This window comes from Mesocricetus auratus, unplaced genomic scaffold, assembly GCF_017639785.1.
Source record: "Mesocricetus auratus isolate SY011 unplaced genomic scaffold, BCM_Maur_2.0 Super-Scaffold_100007, whole genome shotgun sequence".
NCBI classification, from domain to species: Eukaryota; Metazoa; Chordata; class Mammalia; order Rodentia; family Cricetidae; genus Mesocricetus; species Mesocricetus auratus.
Window position 1 is genome coordinate 72,881,006 of NW_024429191.1, and position 16,146 is coordinate 72,897,151.

Consider the following 16,146-nt stretch of genomic DNA (forward strand, 5'->3'; position numbering starts at 1 on the left):
GGGCGGGGCGGGAGGTGGCTCTCTCTCTCTCTCTCTCTCTCTCTCTCTCTCTCTCTCTCTCTCTCTCTCTCTCTCTCTCTCTCTCTCTCTCTCTCTCTCTCTCTCCCCCCCTCACACACACACACACATACACACACACACACACACACACACACTCGCGTACACGCACGCACACACGGAACATCCTCTCCCGTCAGGTTTCCCGGTCCAGCCCCGCCCGCGTCTCCTGCTTCCCGCAGACCGTCTCCCTACATCCTTACACACCTCGCCTCTCCATTCTTTCCGGCTCCGGGATTCTTTCCGGCTCCGGGACCCTCCCCTCCAATCCCCCAACAACACCCTGGGATGGAGCGACTGGAGCCCGCCCGGAGCCCCCCGCGGCCGGGGTGAAAGTCCTCCGCCCCTCTCCCGCCCGGCACTCCGAGCAACATGGGCCTGAGGGGTTCCCGGGGCGCCGGACGCTGGAAATGACGGATGCTGGAGGTGAGGGGCCGGGACCTCTAGGGTGGAAGGGGAAGCAGGGCCAGAAACTATTGGGCTCAAGGTGAGGCACCCCCACCCCAAGTGGCGCTAGATGAAGCTAAGCCACAAGGGCCTTTCTTCCTCTATCCCTAGGGAGACCCCGCTGAACCGGGGAGCTGGGCTGTCGGGAGGGAACAGAAATAGGATTTGTGTCCCTAATCCTCGTCCTCCTGCCTGGGGAAATTAATTTTTAAAAAGAAAAGAAAGGAGGAAGAGAAGAAGAGAGAGAAACTGGTGTGGGGGCAGGGGGAGAGACCTTAACTCCTTCCTGTCCGGGCAGTTGAGCCGGTGGGTTGGAGAAACTGCTCTCCCCTCGGTGACTAGGGAGAGGGGACTCTATGATAGGAGTAGGTGCCCTGTCCACCAACCCCATCTTCTGTGGCGCTTTGCCGGGCTGTGGAACTCCAGTGGACTGCTCCCAGCCTGGGGCTGGCTGAAGACTGGTGGCATGGGAGGGGCATGGCCTCCTTGACTCCACAACTGCCTCCCCTATGCCAGCCATCGGCCAACCACTTCTGCGACTGTCAGCTGCCTCTCTCCCTTTCTCTCTCTCCCCTCTCTTCTGCTTGGGTCCCCTTCTCCCCTCTGGCATGTGGGGCAGGTGTTCTGTTCTCTAACCCCGTGGTGGGGCGTCAGGGCTGCCCAGCTGCTTTTCCGGAGCCTCCTGGGTCTGTTCTCTCTTGATCTTTCTTCTCGGCTCCCTGTGGACACTGTCAGTCTCTACCTCTGGGTCTGCTAGTTGCTCCTTCGGTTCCATTCCCAGGTTGTATACCTTTTGTTTTGCTTTCTCCTTCCCTTGGGCTCCGGGTAGCTTGGAAATCGCCTGCCTTTCCTTTTCCCAGGGAAAGGTCAGGGGTCACTAATGGTCCTCTGGGAATTGATAGCTGTTGGGGAAGGGAGGGATCTGTTAACAAGGGAGCCCAGAGGTTGTCCAAGGGAACAGGTTCATTTCCACCCTGGTGTAGTTGGACACCTGTGTGGGAGGGTGGGTGAGGCTGGGTATCTAATTTTCCAAGGCTGGGTTCTGGGAGAAGATAGCTGGGTGGCAGGGGCAGGTGATCTCCTGGATATTACACTTCCATGGAGTTTCACATGAGGTAGTGCAGAGAGGAGCCCCCTCAGTTATGGGAGCCCGCTGCTAAGACAGAGGTAAAGGAAGCAGTTTGTGCTCAATCAGGATGGGCTGAGCTGGAGGCCCCAGTCCACCCAAAGGGGCTAAAACAGACCTCAGTACACACCGGGGCCTCCCCCTTGGACTGGAGCTTTCAATAAAGAACATGGGCAGCCATTCTGGTGGGAGAAGCAGCTACTACCCCAAGTCTCCAGTCTGAAGGGAGAGCGCATGGCTCATCTGACAAGGAGAGATAAGACCCAAGCAGGAAGCCAGTAAAGTATGAGAAGGAATTGGAGAAGTGGCCTTCAAAACAGTATAGACAAATGGGGGTGGGGGGTGCAACCCAGGAGAGCAATCTGGAGAAGGGACAGTTGGATCCTAGTCAGAGAAGGCTTTGTCATCCTATGTTGAGGGCCAGCCTGTCTTCCCATCTGGCCTCTCGGGCCAGGAAGGAATATTCTAGAACTTGGCTGCTAGTCTCCAGAGTTCAAGAACGGCAAAGGGAGCCTTGCTGAGCCATTGCTGACCTCTCCCATATGGCATGTTTTGGCTCAGCTCCAGGCATCCCTAAAGCCTAGTGGAGGTGGTTTTAGTGCCTGCCTTAATCCCAACCAGTGCAGACCAGCTCCCCTCCCTCTACCCAACCCTTCCCTGAGCATCACCAAAACCGCAGACCACGTCTCTAGAATGGGGGCCGAGAAGCTGGAGACTGGGTCGACATCTGTTTCTTAGCTATTGCATATTAATACTCACACCTGTAAAGTGGAGATACCAAGAGACCAAGCCAAGCCCAGTAGCTCACAGAGACGTGATGTCTGTGAAATGACAGGAGAGCTACCGGGCATGTGGTCCAGTCCAGCATCCTGCCTTCCTCCCAGAGACCAGAGCATTAGAAGTAACTAGAGATCATGTCTCAGCCATTCAGTGGCTCCCTGCCCTGAGCCATCAATGGTCCCTGAGCTCCCTCCCTCCCCCTTCTCTTTTGAGATTTATTTATACTGTATGAGTGCTCTGTCTACATATATGTCTTTATGCCAGAAGAGGGCATCAGATCCCACTCTAGATGGTTGTGAGCCACCGTGAAGTTGCTGGGAATTGAACCCCGGGGCCTCTAGAAGAGCAAACAGTGCTCTTAACTACGGAGCCCATATCTCTAGCCCCTTCCCTCTCTTCTTATCTGAGCCCCCTATACCTGTTAGGAAGCCTGCCCGAGGTGTTTCTGGTCCATTTCTCCTGCTTCCCTTCTTTCCCTGCTTGCCCTTTCTGCTTCCCACAACAAAACCAACATTGAAACCAAAGCAACAGTACAAGTCTGTCCATCCACAGCCCTTCCCAGAACATTCTGAATGCTTCAGAGGTCTTCTGCTGTGGAAACTTAATGCCCTGCTGCATCTGTGAGTCTGTCAGGAACTGTGAGAACTGGCATTCTCTCTGAAACAGTGAGTGGTCCTGCTGGTGATGCCAGCTTCATGCTGCACAGCTCAGAAAAGCAGGTGGTGAGGGCCCCAGTGATGGAGGAGGAAGCCCTGGATGGGGTGATTGATGGGAGGTGGAGAGCTGATGGATGCAGAGATGGGTAGATGCACAGGTATAATAGATGTTGGATGGATGGAGTACCCATGGAAGGGAGGCAGGGGGCGGGAGGAAGGGCAAGCAGATAGATATAAAGCAAGGTAGGCAAATGGATAGAAGAACCTAGGTTTTACATATGTACTTGCCATTAGTTACTGCGAGATCTTGGGCCAGATGCTTCCTCTTCTGTTTCTGTGTAAAATGAGAGATCTGGATTTAATGATCTCCATTGCTCCTAGATTTTATGTTGGTGATAATGGAGGCTTGGGGGGGGTGCTAGTGATCAGCGGGCCTAAGGCAATGCAGGGACCTATGTGAAGTCAACAACCAGTAGTCAGGTCCAACTCAGAGAAGCTGGCTTAGTCTGTGCCCTGGATTGGCTTTGCTGTGGATTTCCTGCTTATGTCTTCTGCCTCAGCACCCACAAGCTTCTCTTCCGAGGACCAAGTAAGAGTTCTAAGGAAAGGAAAATAGTGGGTGGGTCAGAAGCAAGAAGCTATTGGCTTCTTTACTGCCACAACCAACTTGAACCTCTTATCCAGGGTTTCTCTCTCTCTCTCTCTCTCTCTCTCTCTCTCTCTCTCTCTCTCTCTCTCTCTCTCTCCTTTTTGTCCTTCCCAGCTCTCTTGAGTCATGGCTTCCTCAAAGCTCCGAGAACCTGTGGATGAAGTTTTTGGTAAGTTCTGTGTGACTTTATGTCTAGCAATAGACCTAGCCATGGAACCCTTCCTTCAAGTCTACTGGGCATGGCATGGGGTAAGGGCAAATAGGGCACCTCAGGACATGGTGTGCACCTGATCTCACATCCAGTGTGTCATTTGATTCTCAAAATAATGTTAGTTGTACAGACAAGGGGTGTAGGATGCACAGTACCAATATGACTTGCTTTAAAAATCACACGGAGGCTAGAGAGATGGCTCAGCAGATAAAGGCACTAGCTGTGCAACTTGAGTTTGATTCCCATAAACCACATAAAGGATGGAGGAGAGAATCAACTCCACAAAAGTTATCCTCTGACTTCCATGTGTGCACTATGACACGCACACCCACATTCACAATCATGCGCATGCGTGTGCACACACACACACACACACACATACACACACACTCACACTGAAGACTTGAGTTCTGTCCCAAACACCCACATAAGACCTGGGCACAAACTGGACATGGCGGCACACACCTTTAATCCCAGCACTCAGGAGGAGAGGCAGGCAGGTCTCTGTGAGTTCGAAGCCAGCCTGGTCTATAGAGCGAGTTCCAGGACAGGCTCCAAAGCAATACAGAGAAACTCTGTCTCGATAAACAAAAACAAACAAAAAAACAGAGAGAGAGAGAGAGAGAGAGAGAGAGAGAGAGAGAGAGAGAGAGAGAGAGAGAGAGAGAGAGAGAAATCCTATCTCAAAGCAAACAGACAAACAAAAAAGCCAACAAAACTGACACAGCAGCGCACACTTGTAATCCTAGTGCTGGGGATAGGAAAGCAGGATTCCTTGGGGCTTGCTGGCCAGCCAGTCTAGCCAAATTAGTTAGCCCTAGCTTCAGTAAGAGACCCTGTCTCAAAAACTCAGGTGGAGAGAAATCGAGGCTATCAACTTCTGGCTTCTATGCATATGTGCATATGCACTCACACATGTATACACAGAGAATGAATGAATGAATGAATGAACGAATGAACACATCACAAAGTAAGAACCCTAGGCTAAGAACCCTAGAGTGCCTGGCTCCCTGCCCTTAGTCACTGGGCTAAACCTCTGTCTATTCCAGCTCAGACACCACATATTTTCCCCAAGTCACATATGTAAGTGCCACAGATCTTCTCCTACACACACACACACACACACACACACACACACACACACACACACACACACACACTGCCCATGCCTTCAGCATCCACTGGTGTCCATGCATACACTACCATTTCTAGAGGCAGAGCTGTCAGCAGGCTCTATGGCTGTGTCGTGAGAAAACTGTCCCCTAGCTGAATTTGAATGGATGACTCCTGTGTGTAACTCTAAGGGGCTCCTAAACATGGAGTCACAGGGCTCTAGGTTCTCCTGCTTCCTCCCTTCTCTGCCTTTCTCTCTTCTCTTCTTGCCATCGCCACTGGCCCTGGTCATGCCAGTATTGTTGTCTCAATGCTTCTGGGAGCCCTGCTTCCCCCACCCCCACCCCAATACTTCCCTATCTCTGAGGCTGGCTCCACACAAGTCTATCCTAACCTTGGCAGGTCCTTAAAGGTGAGCTTCCCTTGGTGGGCAGAGGGCTTTTCTGCCTCCTTCCTCCCCACCCCATGCTTCTCCCCAATCCTGTCTTATTTTCCTCCTGCCTGCCGAGGTAGCTGGGCACTGCCTGGAGTGCTTCTTCACAGGAAAACAATTAAATATTCATCATTTCCACTTCCCAGAGCCCAGAGGGGGAGGCAGGGAAGGGAGCAGATGAAAGGAGGGTTTGAAGGGCCCTGGTGAGACTGCTGCCACCTTGCTTTGTACCCCCAAGCCCTCAGGAGACCCTTTGCTCTCCAGACTGTGGGTGATACCGATGTGGTCTTGTGGAGCAAGGACCCATCACCCTGATGCAGATGCCTGGGTACCAACTGGGGGTCAGTGGAGAGGAGGCTAGAGAGCTGGTCCAGGGGCCAGGCTGGATTCCACTTTTACTCCCTCTATGCAACTGATCAAACCTCTCTTGTCGGAGTTCAGTTTCTCCACTCATAAAATGAGGGCTTAAGCCGGGTGGTGGTGGTGCACACCTTTAATCCTAGCAGAGGCAGGCGGATCTCTGTGAGTTCGAGACCAGCCTGGTCTACAAGAGCTAGTTCCAGGACAGTCTCTAAAGCCACAAAGAAACCCTGTCTCAAAAAACAAAACAACAACAACAAAGAGGGCTTAGACACAATGTTGCCTCCTTCTCTGTTCAGAAAGGGCACATCTGATGTGTCTAGTACTTCCCAACAAGTCAGCCTGCCTGTCTTTGACCCAGCTCTATGTTCTTGGGCAAATTAAGGCTGCCCTGGGGATCCTGAGTCCTTTCCTCCAAGATAGTCGGAGGTTTCAGTGACCAATAATTGTGAAGCGCTTAGAGCAGTGTGAGAGCTATTATCGGCTCCCAGCTGGTTCCAGAGGCACCAGGATGCTCTTCATCAGGACTGAAGTGAGTCACGTCTGGATCCCAAAGAGCAGTCCTGACGGTAGCTGTCCCCTCTCAGCCCCCTCACCGCACCCCTGGACAAATGCCATGGCCTCTGAGTCTACTTCCATCTTCAGTCAGGCTGTTCCCTGACATCTCAAGGCCAGGACTATACCATCCCCTCTCCTTAGAAAATCTCCTAGCCAGGTGGTGGTGGTACACACCTTTAATCCCAGCACTCACGAGGCAGAGGCAGGTGGATCTCTGAATTCCAGACCAGTCTGGTCTGCAGAGCAAGTTCTAGAATAGCCAGGACTACACAGAGAAACCTTGTCTTGAAAAACCAAACATCTCCTTATGGCCATCCAGGCCTCAGCCTAGCAACCAAATCTGAGGCAGAAGCCCTGGTTGCTGTTGTTCCATTCAGGATAGTTCCTCACGTGCCCTTTTTCTTTCTGTAAAAGAGTATTCATAGGCACCAGGTGCTATCTGGTGTCTGTGGTGCAGTCACAGGTTGAAAACTCCGTCCTTTTGGAGCTGACAGTCTATATAAGCTTAAATAGCAAAGGTATCCAGGATGCCCCAGAGTGACATGTGCTATAGGAAAAGACAGGAATGGTGCTTTGGAGTATACAGGAGAGGGTGTTACCCGTGTAAAGCTTTGGGGTGCAGGCTGGGTCTGTAAGAGGAAGGGTGGGAGGAGGGGACAGGGCATGGAGGCAGCTCAGAGAGATTAAGTGGAGCACAGACTGAATCTAGAGGGCCGCTGAGAGAACTCTGGCTCTGACACTGCATGAACTGGTTCTGAGCAGGGGGGTGACAGGGCTGACACATCGAATTAGGATCACTCTGGCTGCTGTGCTGGAAACACTAAGTGGTAACAGGGAGCGGGAGGCCATTTGTAATAGCAGAGGCTGATAGGGACTAGACCTGGTGCTCCTCTCTCCGCCCCCCCTTTTCCTCCCTCTCCCCTCTTCTTTCCCACTCCTCTCTCTGTGTATACTAAGCCATAAACAGTATTTTGTTGACAAAACCTAAGAGCTTGGACTGTAGAGTGGGCAGTTTATAGAGTAGGTACTGTTCTTGTAGAGGAACCGAGTTCAGTTCCTGGCACTTACGGTCAGGCAGCTCACAACAGCATGTGACTCCAGTTCCAGGGGATCTAACACCCTCTTCTGAACTCTGAGGGTATCCGTACTTAAGTGCATCAAATGCATATACACCCCTACACACACACACACACACACACACACACAGAGAGAGAGAGAGAGAGAGAGAGAGAGCTAAATAATAGTAAAAAAATGTAAAACCTCAGACATCCTCATAAGTAGAGAAAAGAACACACCTGTCATGTGCTCAAGTTCTGGTCACTCCGTCTCCACCATGGTCACCACCTGGTCACTCCGTCTCCACCATGGTCACCACCTGGTCACTCCGTCTCCACCATGGTCACCACCTGGTCACTCCGTCTCCACCATGGTCACCACCTGGTCACTCCGTCTCCATCATGGTCACCACCTGGTCACTCCGTCTCCACCATGGTCACCACCTGGTCACTCTGTCTCCACCATGGTCACCACCTGGCCAGACTTGCTTCACCCTTTCCATTCTTCACCTCCAGTGCCCTGGATGTTTTTGAATCTCATGAAAACAGCCTCAGGCTTCACCTCTGTGTTTCGACAGGACTAACTACTTTGAGGGTGGCTAACAGGAATACAGCTAAACTAATGTGTAGGAAAGGGGGCAAGCTGGGAACAGACAAGGGGAGTTAAAAAAAAAAGGCCCAGGGTTTAGTTTGAATAGCAAGAAGAATGGAGCCACTGATTACCAAGATAGAAAGACCAACCAGAGGGAGAGCCATGGGGGACAGCCATGGGGGACAGCCATGGGGGCATAGGGGGCTCTGCACTGAAGACACTCTGAATATCCGGCGGGGAGACAAGGAGACAGCATACACGTGGGAACAGGGTAGAGGAGGGCTGAGTAGAGAAGGGTAGCTCAGCTGTCCAGCTTGGCTGACTTGGGTAGACCACTGATTGGTCTAGGAGGCAACAAATCAGATTAAGGCAAGCCAATATGAGAGAGAGAGAGAGAGAGAGAGAGAGAGAGAGAGAGAGGGAGGGAGGGAGGGAGGGAGGGAGGGAGGGAGGGAGGGAGGGAGGGAGGGAGGGAGGGAGGGAGGGAGGGAGGGAGGGAGGGAGGGTTAGATAGGGTTTCTAGAGAGAGTGTTAGATAGGGTTTCTCTGTCCTGGAACACCCTCTGTAGACCAGACTGGACTTGAACTCAGAGATCCATCTGCCTCTACCTCATGAGTGCTGGGATTAGATGCAAAGGGGCTCTAATGGGTGTGCTTTTGTGGGTGGTGTTTGGCTGAGGCACTAGGGGGGTCCTGGCTTGTAGGTTCCCTGGCAGGTGCTTCTATGCTTAGGTTGGTATTTAGTGGGGAAGTCAGGACTGGGAACAGACAAAGTGGCCATTAAGTAGGGGATGCCTACAGATGAGAGAGAAGCAGGCAAGAAGAGTGGGTGGGAAGGATGGAACAGGGGGTCCTGGAGATACTAAGAGAGGGTGCACAGGGATGTGCTGACCCATCCTGAGGCCCAGGAAGACCCCAGTACCAAGGCCAGGGCCAGAACCAGAGCGATGCTTCCTAAGCGAGAATCATACCCCTAGACTAACGAGCCGCTGGTCAGAGCGATGCTTCCTAAGGCAGCCGACTGGAAAGTGAAATTGTGGCCATGGAGTGCTTCCTCACACTCCCAGCAGGTGTGGCTACCCACCCTCCAGCTTCTAGCAGGACCTAGCACTGGGCTGTAGAGCCCGGGATCCAAGAGACAAGCTTCAAGGGCCTGAAGGAGCTTTGCTCCTGAGACTGACACTGGCGTCTGGATGTCCTGCTTCCTCATTTCAACCGAGGGCTTTTCCCGTGCATAACACTGCTTTCCTTAAATACAGCCCCGAGTGTGGTGCAGCAGGATAGTTGTCCCCAGGAGGGTCCATTTCTGGAGTCACACCCCAAACCCAAGCCAGTGGCTCCAGTCCTGACTTGCTGTCTTTGGTCCTAGTGGGCCCAGTTGAAAATGTGTCCCAGATGCTGTAACCTTCCCTCCCCACATGGCTCTGAGGAGCCCAGTGTTCATCCCACTAGGTGCACGGCAGATTCATTGCCCTGGTCTCCACGGCTTTTCTCCCAGTTCTTGTCCCACAGAACTACTTCCTGCCACCCAGAGGTGCCATCTCTCCTCCCTACTTCCCTCCCATTTCAATGCTTGCCAACTCTCACCCGGTCCTTAGGATCCGGGTGGGTGTGCCTCCTCTCACCCGACTGTGTGAGTGTCTGCACATAGGCCAGCCATTCTCACAGGAGGGCCAGGCATATTGTGCCATGTGCAGATGCTATCCGGTGGGGTTGGGAGGCCAGCCTTTGGGAGGCGCCGCCTTCACCTAGAGTCATAGTGGGCTGCCCTCCCAAGCACCAGCTCAATGTCTGCGGTATGGGTCAGGTGGCTCTGGTCTCTGTTTGCAGACCTGGACTTGGCTGTACCAGAGACCACCAGACTGGACAGCAGCTTACACAAAGCCCGGGCCCAGCTGCTGGCCAAGGGCCGGAGACACCGGCCTTCCCGCTCCAGGCTACGTGACAGTGCCAGCTCTGCTGAGGACGGTGAAAGCTCTGATGGGCCCGGAGGCAAGGTTGGGGTAACACACACACTCACATCTTGCCCCTGAATCACCCCCCCCCGCCCGCCCCTTCCAGGGAAGTGTGCCCCCAAAGATTTGACAGTCATCCACCCAAATGGATGTCAGCTAGCTGTTCACTTCTGGTTCCTGTACTTCTGTTAGCCCATTTTACAGATTAAGAAGCGGAGAGCAGAGGGTTCTGCAAATCCCATAGTTAGCAAATGAAGCAGGATGTCCTCACTTCATGTTATCACCCATTTCTCCCAGCACTGCTCAGGCACTCCTCATCCCCAGGCCGGAGGAACCCACCCTCCAGGCCCCAGGAAGCAGAGCTCCCCTGGTGCTCACTCCAGGGAGTGAGGAGGGGCGCTGGATCAGCGGCTGCCCTTCTTCCAGGTGACCGACGGCTGCGGTAGCCCTCTGCACCGGCTGCGCTCGCCTCTGCACTCGGGCCCAGGTTCTCCCGCCGGCGGCTCTTTCTGCCTGGAGCCCCCCCGGCTTGCGGCGCAGCCTGGATGAGGACGAGCCGCCGCCTTCGCCCCTCGCCCGCTACCGGCCCCTGCACAACGCCGCCTCGCATGAGGGCCTGGCCGCCACCTCCGGCTCGCCCACGCGCTCCGCACCCTCCTCGGACAGCTCCCCCAGCTTCGTGCGCCGCTATCCCCGAGCAGAGCCGCACAGCGAAGGTGAGGCCGGCAGGCGCGACGCCCCCTGCCGACGATCACGGGAACCGCAGCTTGGCCGGGCGGTATGGTCACTACAGGGGAGGTGGAAGGATGGCCAGCAGGTTCCATTCTTCATTACAGGAGCTTACTACATGATAGACATCGCTGGGACAAACAGAGCAGTGATACAGTCCTTGGCCTCTGGGAAAGTGTAGCTTAGGAAAGAAACAACCAAATCACCTCGTAATTAACGTATAGTTACAAACTGTAATAGAAGGAAACATACATAGCTGAAGAGTTTTTGCCTGACCTGAAAGGCTTCCCGGAGGAGGTGACATTTGAGCCAAGATTAAAAGGCTGGTTCAAAGATGGCCAAGATAAAGTCAGTAGTATGCCTAGCATGCAGAAAGCCTTGGTCACAGCATGTCAGATACGGTGATGCACCCTGGTAATTCCAGTACTCAGGAGGAAGAGACAGGAGAATCAGGAGACTAAGGCCATATATGGAGTTCCAGCCAGCCTGGGTTTCATCGAGACCTGTCTTAAAAACAAACGAACCAAACGAACTAACAAACATTAATAGTCCTACCTTCTCAGTTGTAAAGTACTTTTACAGTTTGCAAAAGGCAGATGCCTAGGCTCCCATTAGATACTGTAAAATGGGCATGTCTCTATGTTTGAAATGAAGGGGAACTCAAAAACAAGAGAGTGTCATCTCCCGGGTCACACAGCTAATGAAACCCAAGAGCCAGATGGTCTAATTCCAAGTCAAGAAATGTCTACCACCCCACATGGGCAGCAGCAGGAGGCACACACGCCTCCACTTTAGCTGGTTTCCTCCCTCTCTTCTAAAGATGACAGCCGGGATGCCAGCCCCCCTGAGCCTGCCAGCCCCACCATCGGCTTGGATAAGAAGACCCGCAGAAAATTCCTGGACCTGGGGTGAGTGGGGGCAGGTCCTGCGTGGGTCCTGGGAGCTGCTGGGGTCAGAGCATCACAGTGCACAGGTGTGCTCCATTGACCCTGCCTCCTTACAGGGTCACTCTCCGCCGAGCATCCACTGGCAAGAGCAGGAAGGAGAAGGGTAGCAACCGCCTGTCCATGGGCAGCAGGTGAGAGGTACACATGGCATCCCCCCATGGCTCCCATCCTCTCCTGGACACCCACACCATGCTGGATGTTTTCTCCACAGGGAGTCCGTAGAAGGTTCTGGAAGGACAGGGGGCTCCCCGTTCCTGCCCTTTTCCTGGTTCACAGACAGCGGCAAAGGCTCTGCTTCCTCAGGGAGCACCACCTCCCCGACCTGTTCCCCCAAACACGAGGGTTTCAGCCCCAAGAAGTCAGCTTCCCAGGTAAACCTGGGTCTTTATTCCTTCTTCTCCTCCCCTCTTATCGTCCAGATTTCCTTTCCGTCTTTCTTTTTGCCCCCTGAGGCAGTTTTACTCCTCACCCCAGGCTGAGCTGGGACTGTAAGAGTGTACCACCTGCCAGTGTAACCCCAGGACGTTCTTGCTCCACACTGGCTCCAGGCTCATGACAAGGACATACTTCATCTGGGCTTGGACAGAGACCCGGGCTTTTCTGGGACCTATCATGTCTCTCCATAGAGCCAGCCACCTAGTGCCCATGACTTCCACCTGCTCTCTGGTTTTTCATCCACTCATTGGCTCATGCACTCATACCAGTTCCCATGGCTTTTGTGCATTTAAATTGCTTCCTCCACTCAGCATCATGTGGGGACACTGAGCCCCCACCTCTCACTCCGTCCATCCGAGGCCCCCTTGTTTCTTACTGTTCTGCCTGAGTCACGTCTGGACCTCACCATCAACAGCTGGCCACCTGCATGGTGGGGAGTTTTAGAGAAAGAGATGATCAGGACTCCTACCTGGTGCTCTGGAAGCTTCAGATCCTAGGAAACGAGAGCCATCAACACAACCAATACTAAAGTCTCCTTACAGACTGCTATATTTTACAAAGCTCAGGACTCATGTGTGGCTTTAACTGTGGTGTAGGCAAGGCAGGCATTGTTATCTGCACAGCACAGAAGAGAAAATGAGGTCCCGAGAAAAGGGACTTGCTCGCAGATGTGCACAAATGTGTATGGGCTTAGGAGAATCAGACATTCTGGGGTTCAGGGAAGAGACCCTTCTGATGTGCAACTTTGGTCTTTAATCACCCTACATCCTTCCTCAGTTCCTCATATCCTTCCTTTATGCTGGTCCCGTGGGACACCACGCTGAGTGAGACAGCAGCCCAAGTCCTCACAAAGATCCAAGGCCAATGAGGGCCATCCTCCAGCCAGTATGCAAGAGGCCTAGGAGAGAGATCCCATGAAACAGGGACTCACAACCCAGCCTTGGGGGAATCCTGGTGGGCTACCTGAAGGCAGCAGCATCTGGCCTCCTCCACTCCTGCTAATCCTTTTGCTCACCTAGTGCTAGCCTCTAGGTAACCACTTCCCTCCTAGAGGGCTCAGGTTCTGTTTTGTTTTGTTTTTTTGTTTTGTTTTGTTTTACGAGACAGGGTTTCTCTGATTGTTTTGGAGGCTGTCGGTCCAGCCTGGCCTCAAACTCACAGAGATCCGCCTGCCTCTGCCTCCCGAGTGCTGGGATTAAAGGCGTGCGCCACCACTGCCCCGCTGAGGGCTCAGGTTCTGATGTGTCACTTAAGTTCTGGTTCAGCATCAGGAGCATGGGACAACTGCTGGTGTGACGGGCTCAGGGTTGGGGGGATGAACTTACTCCTCAGCACACACCCTTTCTATCCAGGAATCCACCCTGAGTGATGACTCCACACCTCCAAGCAGCAGCCCCAAGATCCCCAGTGGTCCTCGACAGGAGACCAAGTGCTCCTATCCCTACCATACGTTGTCCCAGTCTTCGGACGAGGTGAGCCAGGCTAGTCTTTGCGCCTGCTGGGGACCTGGCCACGGGCTGGGCTCCGTTTACTCTCCCCATCTCTACCACAGTTCCTGGACGAGTCCCTCCCGACCGTACAACACTGGACCAGCCAGCAGGTGGGCCAGTGGCTGTGCAGCCTCAACCTGGAACAGTACGCTGCGGAGTTCGCTGCCCGACAGGTGGATGGGCCGCAGCTCCTGCAGCTGGACGGAAGCAAACTGAAGGTAGGTAAGCGTGTAAGAGCAGCCAGACTGAGGTAGCTTGCAAGTATAAGGACCCCCTTTGTCCTGACTTTCGGCTCTTACTTGTGTCCTGGGCTGACCTGGGGTTTCCTCTCCCTGTCTAGCCACTGACCTGGCTTCTGCCCTGTATACAAGGGTCTGGTCTAATCTTTGCAACGTAGTTTGACTCCCTAGTCTGGCTTGAAATTTAAGCCCATTTGACCTTCTAGCTCCAGCCTGGGTGTTCAGGTTAACCTTGCCCTTCGGTTTGGACTACCATCCAGTGTTGGGAAGCCAGACCTCTTTTCTGGCCAGCTCCATGTCATATTTAGTCTCGGGGCTTGATGGCAGGGGTGTGCTAAGGGGACAATGTAGAGAGGTGGCTTTCAACATCTGTAGGTCCCTGGGTTTGAAGGGACAATCCCTTGAAGTGGGCAGAGACCTTGCCACCTAGCTGTGTGACCTTGAACAAATCTCCATCTTGAGGCGTTCAGGAGGTCGGGCAGGGTTGTGGCACCTAGGCTGAGGATCTGGAGCCAAGGATGGGGCACAAATGGCTTAGTTCCAGTTGTCATCTCTGACCACTCGCAACCCATTCCTCTTCTCTGGAGGCCCAGTCCCTAGAAAAGGCCGTACTTGAGAGCAGACTCCAGGGGGCTGCAGGGAGTACTTGGGAGGAGTGGGTCTCTCTTCTTCACTCTGGGTTTGTTTCCAGAGCCTGGGGCTGAGCAACTCGCATGACCGGGCGCTGGTGAAGCGGAAGTTGAAGGAGCTGGCAGCGGCCGCAGAGAAGGAACGGAAGGCGCAGGAGAAGACTGCCCGGCAGCGGGAGAAGCTGCGGCGTCGGGAGCAGGAGGCTAAGAAGAGCTAGGGGTGACTGGCGGGGCGGCGGGGCGGCACCCCGGAGCACTTGCAGCCACCTGCACGGGCCTCACCAGGGAAGTAGGGTCTAGGTTCCAGCTTCTTGGGGGCACGTGACCCCTCTCACCCTGTTTGGACCGAATCCTCTGAAGGGATATCCCAGGGAGAGGGCCCAGTAATAAACCCAATTTCGAGGACTTGTTTGGCACAGATTTCCAGGAGGAAGAAGGTGGCAGATGAAGAGGGCAGAGGCCAGGAATGCAGTAAATCTGGAGCCCAGAGGAGCCTGGCCCAGGCTGAACCTCTTCCCTCTGACCAGAGTGGTACTGAAGAGGAAGTGAGCCAGCAAGAGAGGCCCTCCCATGACCAGGATTCCTAGGCTTAGAGAGCGGCCTGAGCATCCCAGGAGGAGACAGAGCGGTCTCCTCAGCTCTTGAAGGTGGCTGTGTGGTGGGAGGGCAGTTCTCCCCAGAGAGGCCAGTGGGCTAGCAGCACTCAGGGTAGATTCCCAGACAGCTCCTCAAAGGAGAGAAGAGCGAGCAGTGGAGGGTAAGCTGGCCTCTGTAAGGGCTGCAGAGTGGGGAGAAGGGGCCTCTTTCTCCCTCCTCTTCACTAACCCTGCAGGTCCCAGCGGGCAGGATGGCCCTGCTCCTCTCCCACTGAGTCAGGCATGGGTGGGTCTTCGACCCTTTCACAGAGCTAGAATCCACTTCTTCAGAGAGTGCTTGAGCCTTCTTTGGGGTCAGGATAAATGGGAGCTGTTGGGGACATAGGACACCCCCCACTAGTGACTGGGTGGCACTGAACTGGTGACTCTCAGCACACTAGCCGGGCAGAGACACGGTCTGAGGGTGGCCCGGAAGCTGCTGGATCCGAAGGGTCCATCAGCTCCCCAGGTCCCTTGGGCGTATCAAGGCCTCAGCGAGCCTAGAGCTGACAAACATTGCTGGCTCCGGTTTGATAGGCCACAGGGAGGACTGGGCCAGCCCTGGGTAGGTTTGCCATACGTCCTTTGTAGGATGCTTTCAGAGACAGAGGGTTCAGATGCCACGCTACCCAGCTTCTCAGGTGCTGGTCAGTGAGAAGAAACCCCCCACCCCTCCCAGCTTCCCGGAGGGGTGGACAGGACCTGCATGCTAGCTCCCTCTCTCCTGCCTGAAAAAGTAGCTGAAGGCCAGGGCCCTGTGCTTGGGCTCAGCCATCCGCACTGGGAGAGGGGCCTCAGAGGGAAACTAAGGTATAGGGGCATTGGCACTATCTAGACTGGGTGGGGAGGGTGGAGGCCCTACCAAGTGTGCCCCACCTGCATGTGAAGGGGGAAGATGGTTCGCAACTTCTTTCAATAAATATTTACCACACACCAATGATCTTTCTGTCTGGGATGCGGGACTAAGCTATGGCTTGCATACCACTGGGCAACGGACTGCCAGGTGTTCTGAGTGGGTGGCCCCGCCTTGCGGTATACTCAGGTTGCTAG

At 54.1% G+C, this 16,146-nt stretch overlaps 1 protein-coding gene across 1 annotated transcript; it reads left to right on the forward strand.

Annotated features, from left to right (window-relative positions):
• The first annotated feature begins 104 nt into the window (after positions 1–104).
• Samd14 (sterile alpha motif domain containing 14) lies at positions 105–16,029 on the forward strand. The gene is given in 11 exon segments (XM_005075855.4): positions 105–483; positions 3,830–3,884; positions 9,868–10,034; positions 10,419–10,511; positions 10,513–10,708; positions 11,542–11,629; positions 11,725–11,799; positions 11,880–12,039; positions 13,456–13,575; positions 13,656–13,811; positions 14,524–16,029. Coding segments are annotated over 10 exon segments (1,254 nt in total). The 5' UTR covers positions 105–483; positions 3,830–3,841; the 3' UTR covers positions 14,680–16,029.
• Positions 16,030–16,146: the final 117 nt, after the last annotated feature.